At 39.7% G+C, this 21,046-nt stretch overlaps 1 protein-coding gene across 2 annotated transcripts in view; it reads left to right on the forward strand.

Moving 5' to 3' along the window:
- Nucleotides 1–21,046, forward strand: part of ano8b (anoctamin 8b) — a 56,316-nt gene that overhangs the window by 17,668 nt on the left and 17,602 nt on the right. For both annotated transcript variants that reach the window (XM_050055444.1, XM_050055445.1), the window contains exons 2-10: nt 10,310–10,420; nt 12,150–12,282; nt 18,251–18,389; nt 18,526–18,622; nt 18,903–19,019; nt 19,708–19,835; nt 19,930–20,091; nt 20,180–20,332; nt 20,499–20,625. In XM_050055444.1, coding sequence (XP_049911401.1) covers nt 10,310–10,420; nt 12,150–12,282; nt 18,251–18,389; nt 18,526–18,622; nt 18,903–19,019; nt 19,708–19,835; nt 19,930–20,091; nt 20,180–20,332; nt 20,499–20,625 — 1,167 coding nt within the window. The remainder of the gene's footprint in view (nt 1–10,309; nt 10,421–12,149; nt 12,283–18,250; nt 18,390–18,525; nt 18,623–18,902; nt 19,020–19,707; nt 19,836–19,929; nt 20,092–20,179; nt 20,333–20,498; nt 20,626–21,046) is intronic.

Raw genomic sequence — 21,046 nt, forward strand, 5'->3', positions numbered from 1 at the left:
TTCAATATCTCTTCCTTTTATTACATTACGTCTGCATGTTTGCGTCTGTCTCTCTGCCTCTAGACTGACTAAAGAAGAGTTGAAATGACTTGCTGCTAAAAAGATATAAATCCTGCTCATGTCTCCAGCCTCTTAGGAAATACGAACTGTTGCCAGGCATATTAAGCAAAGGCATCTTTTTCTAGAGGTGCATTTGAAAGTACAATCCCCCAGCATCACCTCAGTGCGGCAAATCTGCACCGCAGGCCTCAGAAAGTGAGAGAAGGGGAACATTTTGTTTCCTAAATGATGCCAACTGTATGTAGGCATTTAGGTGTGTCTGTTAACATCTGGTCTACGACAGGCAGCGAAGCAAAAGTATTTTGTTTATTTTTATGTGATGCGAACCGGAGTTGAAGTAAAAATCAATTCCACATTTGCTGTTCTCTCCACATCCTGCTTTTCTGTTCTCCTTTTTATGCCTTCGTGCCGGCAACAGCCGTGGCCGGAGGCTTTATTTTTTCAGGTTGTCTGACCGTCTCATTCTCATAAACACGATATCTCAGGAATGCCTTGAGGGACTTTCATTACATCTGGCGCAAACGTCCACTTGGACTCAACAATGAAGTGATTAGAATTTGCGACCTCACAGAACACATTTTGGCCACAACTCAGTAATTCATATGCTAATTATGACAAAATTTAACACAAATGTCTAATAGGATAAAACAAAGTGATGAAATTTTATATCCAAAAGGTCAAAGGTCAACTTTGCTGTGACATCATAATGTTTTCTGGCCATCAATCAGCGTCATAACTCAGGAAAAGAAGGGGAGACATTTGGTCAGATGCTGAATTGGAGACACTAATTTTGGGTATTCACCTTGAAACTGTGGTGATTGTATAACTTCTGTGCTGCCTTGTTGATGATGTGTCTTAAGCACCCAAATTTTGCCAAAAAAAACACTTCACACCTTTTATTAAATTCCCTCAAAGTCCTCACTACATAACTATAGACCATTTCATTGCTTTTCTGTTGCTAGGGAAACAGCTTTGGTCCCTGTTTACTTCCTATCAGCCACCAAGGAAACTTAGTTAAGATACAGCTATGTTGTTAAAAACGGTCTATATTATATGAGTCTGGACAGACATGGATGTAAACTGCAACTTGACTGGTTCACAGAGGCACACAACAGTGATGTGGTAATTCTAGTTTGTTTTGCATTAATGCTGTGTGTACAATGACTAAGAAAGGGTTACATCAGGTAAAGAGATCACCTGATCACACCTGTAGAGCATTGGTGATGACACAAACATGTTGGTGTCTCATGACTGTGTACATGGTTAAACAAACAAGGGAACTTTATACCCACTGTAAATCCAGACAGTACAGGGTTTCTCCTGTGTGTATATCATTAAAAAATGGATCCATATAATAGAGTCTAAGATCTTACAGTTATGACACTATTGCTGCTAATGTGTATTGTCGCTGGGAAAAAAAGCCTTACATCCTGTCGAAAGCTAAGTGTTTTACATCTACTGAAGCAACAACAGCAGCTTGTTTGGAATACAACACATCAGTTAGTATGAAGCTGCAGAGTGTCAGTGAGCGGCCCCTATGCAAAACACAAAAGCAATTACTATTAATCACCAGAGTGGTTGCCAGAAAAAAACAAGAATCTTGCAGCTTATCACTTTAACTGACACATTTTCTTTCTGTTAAGCCCCATACTGCATAAGATACTTGTGTTACCACAATTTTCTTTAGGAGTGAGATGTGAATTTTTGAACTTGAAATTAGATAATATTCTATTTATACTGTTATATAGTAAATGTGTAATCTCCTACACCATGTTTTTGGTTCTGTATGTTTGTAATACATAGTGTTGTACTTAATAACAATAATGATAATAATAATAATAAACTTTATTTGTATAGCAGTTTTCAAAACACAGTTACAAAGTGATTTAGAGCAGTGGCTTTCAAACTTTTGTGCTCAAGGCACACCAAAGAGCAAACCAAAGTCTCAAGGCACACCTGTATTTATATCTGTGCACAATAGCCTCTGTAATATGTGTTGGCACTATTGCTCATGAAATATTTATTAACAAAATGATTCAAGAATTAATTGTGATCAATTTAAAATACAATCAAAGCACCAATAACACATCCATTTAAATGGGAAATTATGGAAGATAATGTGATGTGTCACACACTTATAATTCTCGTGTGAACGGCGACAAACGTTCCCTGTGAATGTTTTTTAAATTAAATGAAATTTAGGCAGAGTTTGCCTCTTTATTAGGAAATGGGTGCATACAACACACTGATACAGTCACTTAAACATTCATTCATAACTTTTTGTATAGGCCTTGTTGAATATTGCTATAATTGCTATAATGTATGGTTGTCACAAAATCCCACGGCACACCTGGATTTGCCGCGGCACACCATTTGAGAACCACTGCTTTAGAGAACAAGAATGGTGTTGGAATTTATGGTGTTGTTGTTTTTATCCTGATGGTGTATACACCATCAGGATAAAAACAACAACACCATAAATTCCAACAAATAAAAACACTGAAAATAGGCTAAGACCAGATAAAACAGAATGTGTAATAAGAAGATTAAAATAAATTATAAAAGAGGGATAGAAACAAGTTAAACAACAGATTTACTGTAAAAAATGCATCCTGTAAGAGTAGATTTTGGTGAGTGATTTAAAAAAGAAAAGTTTGCTGGTCACGATTACGTTTTTCCTTATTTCTCATCAACTTACTAAAAATGCTAATAAAGGTCTTCTATATTTATGCTGCCCACACAAAACTGCATTACCCACATGAAGTGGTCAGTTTTCTATATTATATTTATACAGTGCTTTTTATAAATACATAATCTGTTTATCTATGGCAGGATCAACTGAAATGACTTTTTTTTTATATTATTTTTGGGCAATTTGCCTTTGATTGATAGTTCAGCTGAAGATGAACAGGAAAGGTTGAAAATAGAGGGGTCTGCAGGTCAGAATTAAACACTGGCCGCTGCAAGAATTTAACTTAGCCTATATGACACAAACACTACCAGATGAACTAGAGGTCGCTGATCTTTTGATAGAAAAGCATTCCTTCCATTTTTATTTGATGCATTCAAAGCCACACTGATTTAAGCTGACATAAGGGGACTAAATACATTTACTGAAAAGTTGATAGAGTGACCTGATTCCCATCTGTAATACTGTATGTATTTTTTGACCTGACCCAAACTTTTGTTCCAGCTGCTTAATTATTGACCGCTACCCTGACTTGACTTAGTGAAATCTTGGATGTTGACCTCCAGCTAAGCGTAAAGACCAGAGAGTTATCAACTCACACAGGCAGCAAAGACAGTGTCAGTGAATGCACTGTCAAGTCTTTCCTTAAGTGTCTGTGACCTTCATTTTAGTGCTTCGCCTCAGTTTCATAACTGACTTACACCCTATTAATCTGGCACTTTATATCTCTGGCTCACACACATGCACACTGACAAATACCTGTGTGCAAACATACACACACGCACGCACACGCACATAAACACCCCAGAGAAATGCTTCAGAGAGCAACTCAGATGACAGAAAGACACCCTGCTCGTTGCGCCTGCCTGGCTGCTCTCTGATAAGCATTAGCCCCGAAACAGTCATCTCAGTGTGAAGGCCGTGAGTAATACAGGCTTTATCTGTATCGCTGCTAGTCCTGGGCCAACCTGCTCAATAGTGCCCTGGTTTCTGCTATAGGGCTAAAGGGGGGCTTTCAAATTCAGAACTTCTCTTATTTTGCCAACATAAACAACAATTGGTATCACTTTTCTGTGTAATTTCTTGTATACAGGCTGGGCTGTGATTAAATTATTCAGAAAACTGGGTGCATTTTTTTAAGCATTTTAAACCTTTTATCCATCTATCTATCCATTTTAATCCACTTATCTGAAGTCGGGTCGCAGAGGCAGCAGGCTTTTTACTCAAATTTAACTTTAACCATTTAACTAAAAATATGTCATATGCATTTATTTGTGTATGTCAGCTCCATGTAGCATTATAACTTCTTTCAACTCATTCATTGTCTTTTTGTTTTGGTTCAGTCTTACCGCTCTCGTCAGCATCATTGTCAACCAGAGCAGGCAGCTGTTTTCAGCAGGAAAGCTCTGTAAACTACCGGCCCAGCACCAAACAGCCGACAGGCCAACTTAGCAACTAGCTGACGCGAAGGGAATTGATACGATTTTATTGGTACCAATGCGATTATCAATTCTGCTTATCAGTTCAGATTTTTATCACTTCCCTTTAGGGTTGTCACAATACTAAAATTTCAAACTCGATATCGATACCCAGGAAAATATTCAATACTCGATACCATTTTCGATACAGCAGCATGTCATTTTTTAAATAAAGATCAGAACAGTAACATCAGTGATAACAACAAAAAATCCCCCCAAAATAAATAACAACCAGGAACAAGATCTGTCCATACAAATGTATTTATCTACAGCCCTGTTTTTTTTCTGTGCTTCTGGTGAATTGGCACCACATTTTCGTTGCTGATCAAATAGAGCTGGTAGTTTAGGCTCAGGATGCTCCTGTTTCTACCTCACTGTGTGATCACAAAACCAGGGGTTACGGGAGAAACCAAATGTTTTTTCAGCTTCAATCTGTGACTTTACAGTTAACATAACTTTTCAGACACACATAATTGTTTTGTCCTGTTAAACTAACATTGTCTATTAATGTTACAGATGGGCATGACTGATAAAGTTTTCTGCTTAGCTTCCACATTAACGTTAGAAGTTATATTTTAGTTTGATGCTGGCGACACCAGCTGCTCAGCTGCTAGTGAGGGGAGGGGCTGTACCTGCCTTCCGCTGCGTGCTGTGTTCACTTCACTAAATATTTCCAAAGAGCGCTTTTTCCTTTATCATTTTTGACCAAAACTGGCTGCTCTGATCCTGCTGCAGCTGCGCTGGCCATATTACAGCAACAGAAATGTTTGCGTGCATGCATAGCGACGTCAACAAGCCGGGTTGCAGCGAGGGCTCTGTGCCTGCCAGACGCTGCCTGAACAGCACGTGTCCGTCGGACCCGTCGCGCGCACCCGACAGGCGCTGAGGTGGCGTTCACTGTTAGTATCGATACTTTTGTAAATTAGTATTGTATCCGGATACAGCGTTTGAGTATCGATACTTTTCAGAGTATCGATACTTTTGACAACCCTACTTCCCTTACTGATTCCTGATTAACTGTCTAGTTGGGGGGAAAAAAACATGGGTCTACACACACTCACCGTCAACGCAAATGTTTCATTATCTGAGTCTGTACACAGTGCGGCTGCATGGTGCCAATGTCATTATAACAGGATCTTTACCCTCTGCAGCAACGTGGCGCATGTTCACAGTGTCAGATACATGGCTTTCCCGTAATTTAAGCCTACATTGTATAGAAAGATATTTCAGCATGTTGCTGGTGTTGCCAATTGTCATGTTTTGTGAAATGAACACAGGCTTTGGACCATTTCTTCCCCTCTGTTGTGACTTCCCCTTACAATTTTCCAGCAGCGTAGATGCATGAGTTTGACGTCAATGGTATGCAAAGAAAACATGCAGGCATAGATAAAAGGGGTTGAAAAGCTCAGAGGCACATGATTTTAATGCATCTGATAATGTGGACCTGGTTCTCAACTGGAACTGGTTCTTGATTCCCTCCCCTAGCAGCTGGTGAGCATAGTGGAGCATTTTGCAGCTAAAGAAAAAGATATTTTCTTCAAGAGCTGATGGAGACAAACAACAGAGGTAAAAGGAGAGTGAATAACAGGTTCAGCAAAATTCCAAATGACTGCTAATTTGCTTGGATGTGTAAATAAGCAACCGTCAAGCAAACTTGACACATCAACTTGAAATGTGAGGCGATGTCAGTGTTGTTTGTTTCTGCTTCCTTCAAATGGCCAAAAGCGTTAGTGTAAATGTGAATAAAGACATTTTTCAAATATAGATTTGTAACAATCAACAGACAAGAAAATCCACTGTCCCTCATTCCACTGACCTCTCATTTCTGAACCTTTGACATTTTGATTAAAAGTGACCTTGAAGAGCCCGTATGATCCTGCTGCTAAACAGCCTAATACTCTGCTGTGGTCTCACATGTGCTGCTCTGAGGAAGCTACTTCACTGAAAGTGACAACAACCTTTTCCATGGCAGCTGAGAGATGGTTTGTTTGCACACTGCAAAAACACACTCTTGTGCATGCAGACATAAACCTGCTGAACAGGCCTAGTCCGTGCAGCGAAGCCTTGATGGGCGACATATGAATCACTGTCCATGTTCGACCAAGTTACAAACACACAAATTCAAACAAACCATTCAAACACATGTTCATAATTGGGGCTTATAACATGAAGCATTGTGGAGGGGCTGAAACCAATCTGCTGGCTGCTCCAGGAGTGCCTCTGTGTGAGTGTGAGTATGTGTGTGTGTGTGTTGCCCTCAGCGATGAATACAGGACTCATTAGAATTGCTGTCATGTCGCAGCACTGCCTGCAGCATTTCATCTAAAGCACAGTGGAGCGGCCAGTCAGATTTCAGCATCCAGGAGTACCACTCGAGATTAAAAAGTCAAAAATACCTCGTTCTGTTTCCTGTACGGCCCGTTGCGATGTTTGAAAATGTTCTTCAGAAGGGAAGAGCAGTGTGGAACCAGATTAAGTTGTCACAACCTCTTTGTAAGTACTGAAGAGGGATCCTTTAAAAAGTAATGCTACCTCTAAGTCAAGGTCTGTTAGTTGGTATACGTTTGTAACTCCAACGTACTTTGATTTATCTTGACAGAAAATATCTGCAGCAAAATAAGTTTGGTTGAATTTTTAGAAAGGGTAGACGGGTCCTTAGATTTACTGGCTGGAGCTTTTATTTTGGTGGCACCTTCTCTGTGTCTCTAATGGCTCTATTTTTTTTAAACTTTGTTTTATTTATATAAAACCTTTTAGCAGAGAACCATGGTGTTTTCCAGAAAAGAGTAGATAGGACTGTTAAGATATGATTATGAAAGAGAATATGAAAATTACATAAATACAGAAGGATAAGATTAGAAATTACAGAATAAAACAGCAGTAATATAACCCATCCATAATATTAGACTAATAGATAAAAACAGAATTAACGAAGATGCTAAAATATTCAGTATTCATTCCTCATTAAGTCTGGAGGAACTCAACTTAAAAAATAAACCATGGCAAGTTTATTTTAAAAAATGGGGAAATTTAAAGCTGCAATGGCTCTTTTGGGGCAGCAGGACACAACATTGACATATTATCACATAATCAAATTGTTTTGGTGAATGTCATAGCAAACAGCTGCTTGTTAGTATTTGCACATTCAGCGGACAGCATTAGTATTCATTTGGAGTCGTGTGTCTTACCAACATTCACGCCTCTTTTATTGTAGCTCTGGTTTGGTCTCCACAACTCCCGAGTGAAATATTTAGCTCTCAAAGGGACAGCTCACCCCCAAATCAAAATACATATTTTCCTTTTACCTGTAGTGCTATTTAGCTATCTAGATTATTTTGGTGTGTATTGCTCAGAGTTGGAGATATCAGCCGTAGTGGTGTCTGCCTTCTCTCAAATATAATGGACCTAGATTTTACTCACAGATCACACTTAATGGTCGGCACTGTGGTGCAGTGGTTAGCACTATCGCCTTTACAGCAAGAGGGTTCTGGGTTCGAACCCGCCGCCTGGTTGGGGCCCTTCTGTGTGGAGTTTGCATGTTCTCCCCGTGTCAGTGTGAGTTTTCTCTGTCTTCCTCCCACAGTCCAAAGACATGCAGGTTAGGTAAATTGACTCTAAGCCCTGTGATAGACTGGCCAGCTGTCCAAGGTGTACCCCACATCTCACAGATTGTTAGCTGGGATAGACTCCAGCACAACAGCAACCTGCAACAGGATAAGCAGTTATGGACAATGGATGAATAGATTCCACTTGGCTTGTGGTACTCAAGGCGCCAAAAAAACTAAATTTGAAAAGCTCAATAGCGATGTTTCCTTCCAGGAACCATGACTCAGTTGCTCAAGATAGAAGATACAAGATAGATTATTACAGAACTAAATCTGCCAACCATAGCACCAAGCAGAAGGAAGCGTGCATCTACTCAAGACAATGGGCTACTGTTCGTGACAGTGTGAGATGTTATTTTAGCTAGTTAGGTTGAGCTAGCAGAAGCACTGATATAAAATAGGCTATAGCACTGCTTCCACCAAACACTTTCGTTATGGTACCTTTGGAACCAAAAGTAACCCTTCAGACGTGGTACCTAGACCCTAGAGTTTCCACTACAAACAGTATCCTTAAATGTGGGTGGGGTTGTTGTCACTCACTGCTCCGTCCAGCACTCACTGTATTTCCTCTTTACCAGTTGCTGCGAGAGGCAGCAAAACATCCTTTCATACTTTCAACTCTCCACGGTATGAACGGAGCCTCAAAACCAGCCACGACTCAGCCCTGAGCAGAGTGACCGTCCTCTACTGACCAATCAACGGACTGCAGTGTTCACAGCTTCACCTTTTAGTACCAGATCTGTGTGCTAGGTACCCCAACAGAGGGGGGACCAAAAACGGGGACGGTACGGAGCGGTTCCATTGGTACCATCCACAACTTTTACAGTGGAAACAGAAAAAAAGCGCACTGTAAGAAGTTCCATAGAGCTGAAGGGTGCTGCAGAGTTGGGTGTTAATTCTGTGATGGCTCTCCAATACAAGAGACACCTTTGAACTATACCTAATAATTTGCTCCATTGGTTATGTAAAAATATTGATTAGTGTGGCTTCAAAAACCAGAGCTATGCCAGCACTACATGTTGGAACAGTGCATATACACATACATACAGTATTATAAACATGAAAAACTAATATATTCTCTGCAATAGACCATAAGGCTTGTTGCTGGTAAGACCCACTGTGTGTTCCTCTGTTCCAGGAAGTAGAAGGACACACGAGCTGCAGCACAATGATGTTTTTATGTGACAGGTGTTTAATGGACACACAGAACACTCAGAGATACTGTGTGATTTACAGCATCATGTTCGTAGTGGTGATATCATGGTTAAATTTACAGCCTGCCGCGACGTTGACCTTTGTCAGCGAGCGTGTGTGTGCACTCACTTTTGTAACCATGAAAGCAATATGTAAACTAGGCACAGGAGCTACATCAACTTCCTGTGTAAGATGATATATAGGTTTCATATTTTGGCTGAATGCATAAGAATAAACAGATACTGTATCTTTGAATGAATGTTGTGATACTAAACGGCGTCCCTGTGTGTAATCTGTGGAAAGTGCCCCACTTTCCGGCTCCTCCGACGCTCTATGCCTCAGTGATCATTGGGCTGCTGTTGTGGATTCTCTCCGGGCTGCTGTCATTATTATTCAGGACCCAGGAAATGGTTTTCACAAACTGTCCTGTGACAGCTGAGCCGGGTCTGGGGTTAAACTGGCTACAGACTCACTTGGCACTGCTGCCCCTCTGAAGAATATATCAGCGGCAATATGAGAATCTAGTGGGTCAATGACAGATAAATGAGGTGTCAAAGATAAAGTTCATTTGAGGCTGGATAGAAAATTTCAGTTATCCTGAAAATGTTTCCATGATGTAACAATATCTACTCTAGAAGAAATGCATCCTGTGTGTTCATTTCCTTCAGACTGCTGCATTAAAGGAGACTGTTCTATAATGTGACGTTACTTTGTGCCTATGGCAGAGCTATTTGTGGTGTGCTGTAAACCTCAGGAATAGAGACAAGGTAATTCTACACAGGAGGCTGTTTATTCAGCATAGTCAAAATTTCTACATACCATGTTCTTTTATTATTCAAGGCTCAAGTGTGTGTCTCCGAAACTCAGGACGTGTGACAACATGGAGAGATAGCTGCACTTATATGTGTTGAGTTGATTGAGCTGAGTGTCTGTGTGCGTATGTGACAATTCAGAGAGTGTGGACAATGTGTGGCCTCTGGTCTTGGCAGGGCAGGATTAGCTCTGTCAGTCTCATGTTGTGAGGCGAAGGGGCAGCGTGACATTTAAAGCTGTCCCGTCGAGAAGGACAGTTTTGTGTGCCTCTGTGTGTCTTTCTGTGTGTGTGTGTGTGTGTGTGTGTGTGTGTGTGTGTCGGGGGCAGCAGGGGTAAGAGTTTTGGAGGGAGGGTTTGCGAAGAATGTTTGAAATGTCATTGCTCCTTACACTGTTTCACTTTGAAAAGGTGACTGTCTCTCTCTCTTTCTGTCCCCCTCTGTCTGTCTATCCGTCTCTCTGTCTCTCAGATAAGTTGTTTGGAAAGCGGCTGCTGCAGGCTGGAAGACACATCATGTCTCATAAGTCTTGGATGAAAACGGTGCCCACGGAGAACTGTGATGTCCTCATGACATTTGCAGGTCAGGCGCTCACACATACTGGTGTTTGTATTTCTTTTTTTGTGAGGACCCTTGTTGAACCCTAACCTTAAAGCAATACTTTACCTACAAAATGATCTTTTGTATATCAATTACTCACCCTGTGTCACATTAAATCCATGAAAAAAACGTGTTTTTTCGCACATACCTCCACAGAAAATGAAGAATCCAAAAATGGAGAAAAGCACTGATGAATTGGACTGAATGGGGTCCATGTTTAGCAACAGCAAAACTATGTCAAAACACCTGTTTACAAACTGGCACACAACTTGTGCGGTATAATCCAAGTCTCATTTATCCAGTGGTATGCTAATTTCTTCCCAAATACATGCCTTTTCGCTAAAACTTTGCTATTTAAAACACTTCCATATAAATAGTCTCATGCATGGACAAGTAGTACACCTGGACAAAAGGATAGATTGCGTGATGCACAAATGCACACGCTTGTAGAAGTGTTTTAAATAGTAAGGGTTTAGCGAAAATGCATGTCATTAGGAAGCACTGAGCATTCAACTGGATAAATGAGACTTAGATTATACTGCATGACTTGTGTGAGAGTTTGCAATGGATATTTTGTTGTTCTTTTTACTCCAATTATTAAGTTTTCTCCGTTTTTGGATTTTTTGTTCACTGCAGAGGCATGCGAGAAAAAACACATTTTCTTCATATACAATGTAACACGCAGTGAGTAACTGATAAACAGAAAATTATATTGTGGGTGAGGTATTCCTTTAACCTTAACCATCACAACAACATGCCCAAGGTCAACCCTCACCTGAGCCTGTGTGCAACTAACAGATGTTTTGGGTATTTCCCAAAGCCCAAACTAATATACTCAGATTGTTTGTTTTGTCCAGAACCTGACGGTGGTCAATATACTATCACATAAGACAAAGAAAAGCAGCAAATGTACATATTTGAGAAGCTGGAACCATCAAATGTTTGGTATTTGTGTTTGAAAAGTGACCGAAACAAGCAATAAGAAATGACTGCCAAATAATCTCCCATATAAAACGTAATGCTATGTCTTAACCCTGAAACAGCTCTTTCAATGAGTGGGGACATGCTGTGATGTCCTAACTTTCAAGTACAAGAGCACGCACACAGACACATTTAAATTATGTATTTTAACACAATTTTTGCCATATGAAATGCACTTTTATTTTATTTCAATGCTCCTACCTTCACTGCAGCTTCCCAAAAAGTAAACTGTGGTCTTACTACATACTTTAATTCTGAATTTGTGCTATAAATATAAAGCTGTACATTACCAGTCTTATTGTCCAGGCAAGGAAGAAAACAATACAATTTTATTCCTTTTTCTCCCATTTAAATTCATTTTAGATGACTATTTATCTTCTAAAGAACACAGAGATCCCAGCCTACTACCAAGCAGCAGGGAGCTAGTATCTGCAACAGGAGGAATCAATACAGCTACATGCTGTTGATAATAAAAATGAGGATCGTGACTGTTACATTGATCATACTACCTCACTTTACTTTCTTAACCATAGTCGTGTCGTGTTATGACCAGCTGAGAAAGCAGAGAAGAAGAGTCATTCTCAAGTGTTTGTTAGTACGACTCTTAACCTCCAGCTGCTGCTCAGGAATAAATAGTACAAGACTGTGGGAGTACTCCCGGCAGCTCCCGTGTACAGTGATGCGTGGGTACGGTTGATAATGTATTTTTATTTTTTATTTCTTGCCACAGACACCACAGATGACCACACGTTGCTATGGCTACTGAACCACATCCGGCTGGGAATCCCAGAGCTCATCATCCAAATACGACATCACAAGCACACACGAGTCTACGCATTCTTCGTCACCGCTACATATGAAAAGTAAGGGCTCTCTGTAAAGGTTGTCTATTGTTGGTAACAACTTTTTGCGAGGGTGTATTTAGTCATTGATTTTGTATGTGCCTATTATTAACACTATGACTTTAACTGATGATTATTTTAATTTTAATTATTTGTTTTGTTTGTAAAATATCAGAAAATAGTTTCACAGAACATAACATGACATGTTCATATATCTTGTTTTGTCTGATAAACGGTCCAAAATCCAAAGACAATCTATTTACAATGACATGAAACCGAGAAAAGAAGCAAATTCTCACACTGTTGGAAGCTCGAACAAATTAGTGTGTGTAAGTTTTACTTGTTAATGACCCAAAACAACACTTAATTGATCATTAATTGGTTGCCAGTTAATTTTCTGTCGACTGATTAATCCAGTTTCACCTCTACAGAACGATGGCTGAAGTGAAAACGCAAACAAGCAGAGCTGGCGTTTGGTTTGTGGGCATGTTGGAGACAGGCCGTTAACTTAGCACCTGCTAATCTGTGCTCACCTTTGTTCTCTGATAACGTACAATCAAGATGTTCAGGAACCTGAATTATAGGTCTCTTCTCCTATATTCCGGTGATTATACACCAAAGAAAACATGCTTATTATATTATATTTCATTTCTGCCAATATATACTCCAAAATATTACTACTAATTAGGTATGATAGCTTGGGTTCATATAGGATTTAGAGTTTGATGAGAAAATCCACTTTCATGCCTTTATGATAAATATGAAGCTGCAATCAGTAGATGGTTAGCTTAGCTTAGCATAAAGACTAGAAACAGAGGAAACAGCTAGCCTGTCTTTGTTTAATCTGTACATAAACTTTAGCTTCTACTTTATTCTGTCCTTTATGCCAAGCTAAGCTAACTGTCTCCAGGTTGAACCTTCATAGTTAGTGTACAGATATGAGAGTGGTGCATCAATCCTCTCATCTAACTCTTGGCAAAAAAGTAAATAAATATATTTCCCAAAATGTTGAATTATTACTTCAAATGGAATATTTCCAGATTTATAACGACACTTTCTATTTTCCAACCTTGCTGAACAACAAATCTGAAAACAAACCCACTGTGTGATTTCATCCATGCCGTCATGACCTATTACAGGTAGAGTAGTGCTGTTACTGCTGTTTTGTAGTTCTGTAGTTGTGTAAATTAGTCACCCTGGAAAGAGTAAAGACAAAAGGCTATAGCAGATAGAGATAGAGAAACTGCAGAATGAATATATCACTGCTTCCTCTGGTAGTTTGAAGTTTAGATATTTTCAAATGCCACTGGAGTTTGGATGTTAAAGACAAAAATATCCCTGCTGTTCTGTGCTGGTGTAAAATTGTACCTTCATTTGTTGTGGTATTATATTTAGCTGCAGCTATAGTAGGCACAGCAGTTTAGCTCATACACAGCGAATCATTAGTGAGGCTGCGGTGATGCCTAGTCTACTGTATCAGCACCTCTGCTCTGCCTCTGGCTGCAGGTTATTTAAAGTTTTGCAGAAGGTTATAGTCAGGCTAAACAGTATAGATTTTATTACTCTGATTACACTGCATGGACACAGTCTCTTGTTGTGAAAACATCTCCAGGGCAGTCTGGGATAAACCCAGGGTCATTTTAATCTCTGCATTGACTTTGGTGTATAAATACTGAGAAATACAATCCAGGGGATCAGGGTGGCACTCGCTGTTCCATACTGCATTTCACCTCTTGACAAATGTAGAGTCCCGTCTGCTGACTGTGCATTTAACAACGAGCCTCTCGAAAAGAAAAGAAAAAAAAAAACCTTAGAGTCTCAACCAAACCTTTTACTAGTGAATGGAATAGGAATAGACAGATGGCTGTAAGGAAGGAAGACAGAGAGCTTTATAGAGACAGATGCAAAGAGAGAACAAGAGAGAAAGGGAGAAGAGAGTGAAGCAGAAAGACAAAGAAAAAACAACAGGGAGGTTAATGTGGTAGGAGGATGGAGAGAGCGCTCTCTGAAAGTGTGCCACTGGGTTTTAGATGAAATGCTGAAGTAAAATGATTGCTGTGTGACATGAAGCGCACTTTCCTCTTTGTCTCTCTCTCTCTCTCTACACACACACACACACACACACACACATGCACACACACACACACACACAGACACACACACACACACACACACACACACACACACACACACACACACACACACCTGCTGTTGACCTACATTTCACATGATAGAAGAAATAACCCAGAAAGTATTCCATCCTCTCAAACTCACCTTGGATAGTCATTCCCTTTACATATTAAAGCGGTGAGAATTTCATTTTAACCTCTCCTGTGTGAGAATACCGACTGAGTGCTTTAGGTGTGTTTGCTGTCAACTGTAGGCTTGCTTTATATTACCCTATCAACTTACAGTAAATGGCATGGTTCTTCCTTTGTGTTTGTGTTGGAAGAGAGGAGTTACCAGTGTATAAAATCTGGTTATATGAGATCAGTCTACACAGCTGGGGTCACACATTCAGTGCTGTTACATGTTTTATTATTAGTAAGTCTATTTATTGCTTTGTAAATATCTATAGCAGAGAGTAAGGGTGTAAGAAAATATTGATACACTTGAGTATGGTGATATTAAGTTTTACAATACTGTATTGATTCTCAAAGACCTTGTTATCGATTTTTAATTGTTTACAGTTCATTTTCATTTATTTACCTAAAACAGGGATACTAAACTTGCTTTGCCACAGGGCCACTTTTGCAAAATAACAGGGGGCCAGGGGGCCAGTCGCAGCAAACAAGCTCTATTTAGATACTTTTTTATGCACTCTGGCACCTTATTTACATTAAAAATACAACAAAAAATCCCAGTGCGAATCTATTTATTTTCATAGTGAATTACAAAATGGACGGGGGGGCCACCTGGCACTCTGTCGTGGGCCAGATTTGGCCCAGTGGCCATTTTATTTTGTTTTGTTATGTTTTGTTTTGTTTCATTTATTTTTATTTTTACTTTATTTTTATTTTTTATTATATTTTTATTTTTGTTTTATTTTATCTCATTTTATTTTATTTTATTCCTATTGATTCCTTAATGCTAATTCCTTACATGGCTTGCGATAAATACAAATACAGATCCCACTGTTGTGTCTGGTGTGTTCTTTATACTGACGGTATGACAGTTTTTCTGAAATATAGATTTAAAAAGTCACCTTGCTTGTGTCACTTTAAATTAAATCATAACCCCTGAATTCTAATATGTATCGTATCACCAGATTCCTGCTAACACATAGCCCTAACAGAAAGTAGAAGTGTAGCAATGAACACACTCAGTGAGACGTACAGTAAATGTCCTCCTCCTCCTCCTCCTCTTTTCATAGCTGACATACCATCCATTACTCATTTCTCAGCTCTGACTGGGCAATTTAAAGCATGCCGTCCTGTTCTGCTGAGCATCTACATTACGTCTGATAGATATTTGCTATATTAGCATAAACCATACGTGCAGTGCTCTCCCTCAGCAGTATTCTGTTCTTTTACAAGGTTAGCTTTGCCCATGCATTCCCTTTGACTGTGTCTTCAAATTAAGGCTCCTTGTATTTGGGGAGAGAGTGTAAAAGGTGATAATGTTTTTGATTAATTAAGAAAGGGGGCTTCTCATCAAGATTCCTGGCAGCAGCAGGAGCTGCGCACCTCTGAAAGGCCTTGCAGTTATTGGCTTAGATTACTAAACAGTTGGTTTAAACAGATACAGCCTGTGTTTTTTTTTTCTCAGACAAGGACCTTTACTGTGATGCTGCTGCACACTAAGCAGTATTCAGCGGTGATACAGAAGCTCACATCTCACACTGTAATCCATCATGGTGCTCAACGTACTTCACTGTACTGCTCGTCCAAATGCCCGGAGCTGCATGATGGATGGATGATACAGGCCCACCTAGGCATTGCTCCTGTCCGTGTGTGTGTGTGTATACTATATATACATGTACATGTGAGAGAGGGAGGTGAGCTGTCTGCCTCTGGGGAACAGAGGGCGTGGTGCTGCATTATTACTGCCATTTCAGCACAAAGCCGCCGGGAAGGACAGAAGAAAGAGGAGAAGGGGATGATGGGATAAAGGAGGAGGAGGGGGAGACAAAGGAGAGGACTCTGGGATAAAAGGATAAAGAGAGTAAGGTGGCTGGAAAGAGGAGGGGAGAGTAGACAGAGTGGCTGCAGAATGGAGGAGGAGGGAGGAAGAGAGGAGTTGTGGAGGAAGGGCTGATGGGAAATGAGATGATGAGAGAGAGTGATGAGGTTAAAGCATTAGAGGGGAGTTGAGATGACTTTAACACTATGAAGGACAATCCATCTCCGCTAATGTTATTGTTTGCGGTTGGTTTTGTAATCCCATTAAAAAACTGGCCAAATGCACTGTGGTCATTTCCAGTCAAATGTTTTTTTATACAGCTAAAATGGAGTTATACAGAAATTTGTTCAGCTATCCACAACAGGACTGTAACTGTTTTCATCACTGTTTAATCTGTTGGTAATTTTTCTTTTAATGCCCCAGGTTGTCCATCTGTCCAACCATCCCTCCGTGCCATTTTTGTGAACATGATATCTCAAGAAAGCCTTGGGGGATTTTTTTTTTTCTTTATTTCAAATTTAGCACAAATGTCCATTTAAGCTCAACAATGAAGTGATTGTAGGTCAAAGGTCAAAGTCAAGGTCACTGTCACCTCGTCTGTCTCATTCTTGTGAACCCAATATCTCAAATACACCTAGAGGGAATTTTTTCAAATATGGCACAAATGTTTACTTGAAGTCAACAATGAACTGATTAGACTTTTCTGACTTTTCTGACTTCTGATTAGGTCAAGGTCACTGTGACCTCACAAAATATGTTTTTGGCCATACCTAAATTATCCATACACTAATTATGACATATTTTATTGTCTTATTATATAAAATGAAGAAATTAAGACATTTTCAAAAGGTCGAAGGTCAGCTTCACTGTGACATCATAATGTTCTGCAAAAATACTTTTCTTTTTTTAATACTTTATTTTTTCAAGCTCATTTTCATATAAACAGCTTATTTGCTTTTTAGTTTGCAATTCATTAGAAAGAAAAATTTCAGTCAGAAATAAAGGGAAAATAAATGAAGAAAAATATGAAAGATATAAACAACCAATACATTCACAGTATAATAACACTAGAGAAAAAGGAAAGAAATTGATAGCTAAAAAGTTAAAGTGATGTGGGCTAACTAATAGTAGAAGATAATAACTAATAAGTTGTAATGTCTCATATACTGTACACATTTTTATACAAAACAGTGACAGTATAGTTACAGTCTCCGATCTTCTACAAGCCACCTTTTCTCAAACACATCTTCCCTATGCCTTATTTTGTGAGTTACTTTCTCTATGAAACACAACAAAAACACTTCTTGCTATTATTCAATGTCATAAATCAGGAACATAAGGGGAGACATTTGGTCAGATACTGAATTGGTGATACTAATCTTGGGTGTCCACCTTGAAGCTGTGCTGATTGTATTGATCTTCTGTGCTGCCCGGGAGGAAACATGTGTGAAGCATCCATGTTTTCACAGACATGGATGTGAACTTTAAGTGCAACTTGACTGGTTGGCAGAGGCATACAACCACGAAGCGTGAATTTTAGTTTACAAATTCATTAATAGAAAGATGCCCATCACAAAAGTGAAATCTCTACATTACTTATATATTGTCTAACCAACAGTCAAAAGACCAAAGATAAAAAATTAGAATGATTTACATTTTTGCTTAATAAATTACTTAATTGATTATTAAAATTGTTGTTGATGAATTAAACGTTAAACAGGAAATGCCAGGTTTTAGGTACACGTCCCTCAGAGTCAAAGAACAGGTTATTAAGAATTAAACATTTTGCATCAACGTTCATCAGTCATACTGGCAGAAGACATATAATACTCTGTAACTCTATCAGTGTCTCTTTGTTGTCCTGCAGTTTGTTGCGAGGTGCTGAGGAGATGGGACTGAGGAAAGCAGTGAAGCCTGAGTTTGGCGGAGGAACACGAAACTTCTCCTGTGAAGAGGATTACATCTACGAGAACATCGAGAGCGAACTGTGTTTTTTTACTTCACAGGTCAGTGTCTCACACACACACACACACACACACACACACACACACACACACACACACACACACACACAACCATATGCATGTAAATTTGCTGTCATGGCATCACTGGAATTCACTCTCCTCCTCTTGTGCGCTGCAGGAGAGGCAGAGCATCATCAAATACTGGCTGGACAATCTACGTGCCAAACATGGGGAGGTGCTTCATAATATCAACTTCCTGGAGGGCCAGCCAATCAGTAAGCTGCATCCTTGATCAGCACGGTGTTGCTAGATGCTATGTGATATTTGTCTTCATTAAACAGGAGGCAGTTAGTTGGCAGGCTTTGGAAATAATCCCTCAGTTGGTTTGGGTTTGAAATTATTAGCGGCCTAGATGTGATGGATTTCATTGCGTACTGTAGCTGATAGTTTTATCTTTATACTGCTACTCTTCTTCTGTTGATGTTTCTCTCTCTTGCAAATTAAATGTAGAGTAATTTTAACGTACTTAATGTTTTGCTTTATTGTTCTCTGCAGTCCCAGAGCTGAGTGCGCGAGGTGTTATCCAGCAAGTATTTCCTCTACACGAACAGAGGATCCTCAGCCAGCTGATGAAGTCTTGGGTCCAGGCTGTTTGTGAGAAACAGCCTTTAGGTCTGTAGAACAAGATACTTACTAACATATACATAACACAGGAGGACAACCACAAGATAGCAAGGTATTTATAGTTAACGAAAAGTAAAACTAGGTATGAAAATACATTTTACTTAACTAAAATGAAAATAAAAACTAGACCTTACTGGAAAAAATATTGTTCTTACAATACAGAAATTAAATAAACTTCAACTTGAAATGTCTTTAGTTCAGTCTTGTCAGTTTGGTCAAATTTATCAATACAAGAAACATAAGGAGGCTTTGGTGCATAGTTTTATTGTGAATGTGATGTCTACAGTCAGTTGCCTTCACAAAGTGCTGTGTTTGTATTTTAATACCTATTCTGAACCTCTTAAATATTGCCCTTGACCGCCCATATAATAATAATGATTTTAAAAAACTACTGAACTAAAACAAAACATTTTTAAACAATAAAAACTAGACTGAAATGAGCAAACTCATCCTGGAAACGAACTGAAACTAAACTGAATTGAAAACAAAGATTAAAAACTACAGAAAAATAAAAACTAATGAAAAAAACAAAACTATAATAACTGCAAGACATAAGATCGTACTTTGGGTGCAGTGTGAATTACCTTGCTCATATCTCATTGCTCTGTTCTTTAGTAGTCATAATATGTGTGATATTATCCATCTAATTTGCTATCTTTCACCCTTTTTTTCACAGATGATATCTGTGACTACTTTGGGGTGAAGATTGCCATGTATTTTGCCTGGCTGGGATTTTACACCACTTCTATGTTATATCCTGCTGTGATCGGCTTCGTGCTGTGGATGCTCACTGAGTCAGATCAGGTGAGGAGAGAAGCTGTCGTGGCCTTAAATGACTTCAATCACAGACCAAACAAAAAGGTTGTCATAGTAAGTTTGCGTGTTTGTGTTGTTTCAGACGAGCCGTGACATCTGCTGTGTGGTGTTTGCACTGTTCAACGTGGTGTGGGCCACTCTGTTTCTGGAGCGGTGGAAGAGGAGGGGGGCTGAGCTGGCATTCAAGTGGGGAACACTGGATACGCCGTCCGAATCCCTGGAGGAACCACGGCCTCAGTTCCGGGTGAGAGAAACAAAAACTCTGGCTCCTTCAATCTTTTCTCCTCTCTTCTCCTCTTTCAAGCTGTTTAATGCTTTTTCTCTCTCTGCAGGGAGTCAAGCGCTGCAGTCCCATAACAGGATGTGAGGAGTTCTACTATCCTCCTTGGCGGAGGCGTGTATTCAGATGGCTGGTCAGCCTGCCCATCTGTATCCTCTGTCTCTGCTTTGTCTTCCTGGTTATGCTCATCTGCTTTGAGCTGCAGGTCAGCAATGATGATTTCTGTGGTAGTAAAAATCTCTTCACTCCCTCCTCTGCCCTTGTTTATTCTTTTAAAACTTTTTTATGGGGTGGATGCAATGATGCAGCAAGCCTGTTAAAGTTATTTGAAGGCTGTGACAAGTTAAAAAGCTGTGATTATGTCTTTGCAGGAGTTTGTGATGGGGATCAAGGAAATGCCTCGGCTAGCTCGCTTCATCCCCAAAATCATGCTAGCTATCACTGTGACCGCATGTGACGAGGTGTACAGGAAAATCGCCTGCTGGCTCAATGACATGGGTGAGTCGAGCTTCCAGATTTATCCAGATCTACATTCACGTTATGAGCACAGCACCTTTTATAGAACAGTGGTTCTCAAACTTTTTAAACCACCATTATGACCAATGTTAAAACACAGTAGCACAGGCCAACCCTATTCAGCTGCGGACAGTTCACGCCAGAGGCAGGTTTATTCAGTTTCAACAGAGCTGCTCGAAATATTCTCCACACTCATCTTCCTAATTGACCTTTTGCTAAGCCCCGCCCCTTTGTGATGGACCGACAAGCTGTCAGAGTAAGCATGGAGCCCACACTGTAACTAACTGCACTCCCTGAAGAAATATGATCATATTTTTTGGAAAAAAATGAAACAGTGTTTCCAGAGAGAAGCAGACAGAGGGGTCTACAGTCTGTGTTTGAAGGATATATCCAGGATGTCAAA

This window comes from Epinephelus moara, chromosome 10 (genome assembly GCF_006386435.1).
Source record: "Epinephelus moara isolate mb chromosome 10, YSFRI_EMoa_1.0, whole genome shotgun sequence".
Classification (NCBI taxonomy): domain Eukaryota; kingdom Metazoa; phylum Chordata; class Actinopteri; order Perciformes; family Serranidae; genus Epinephelus; species Epinephelus moara.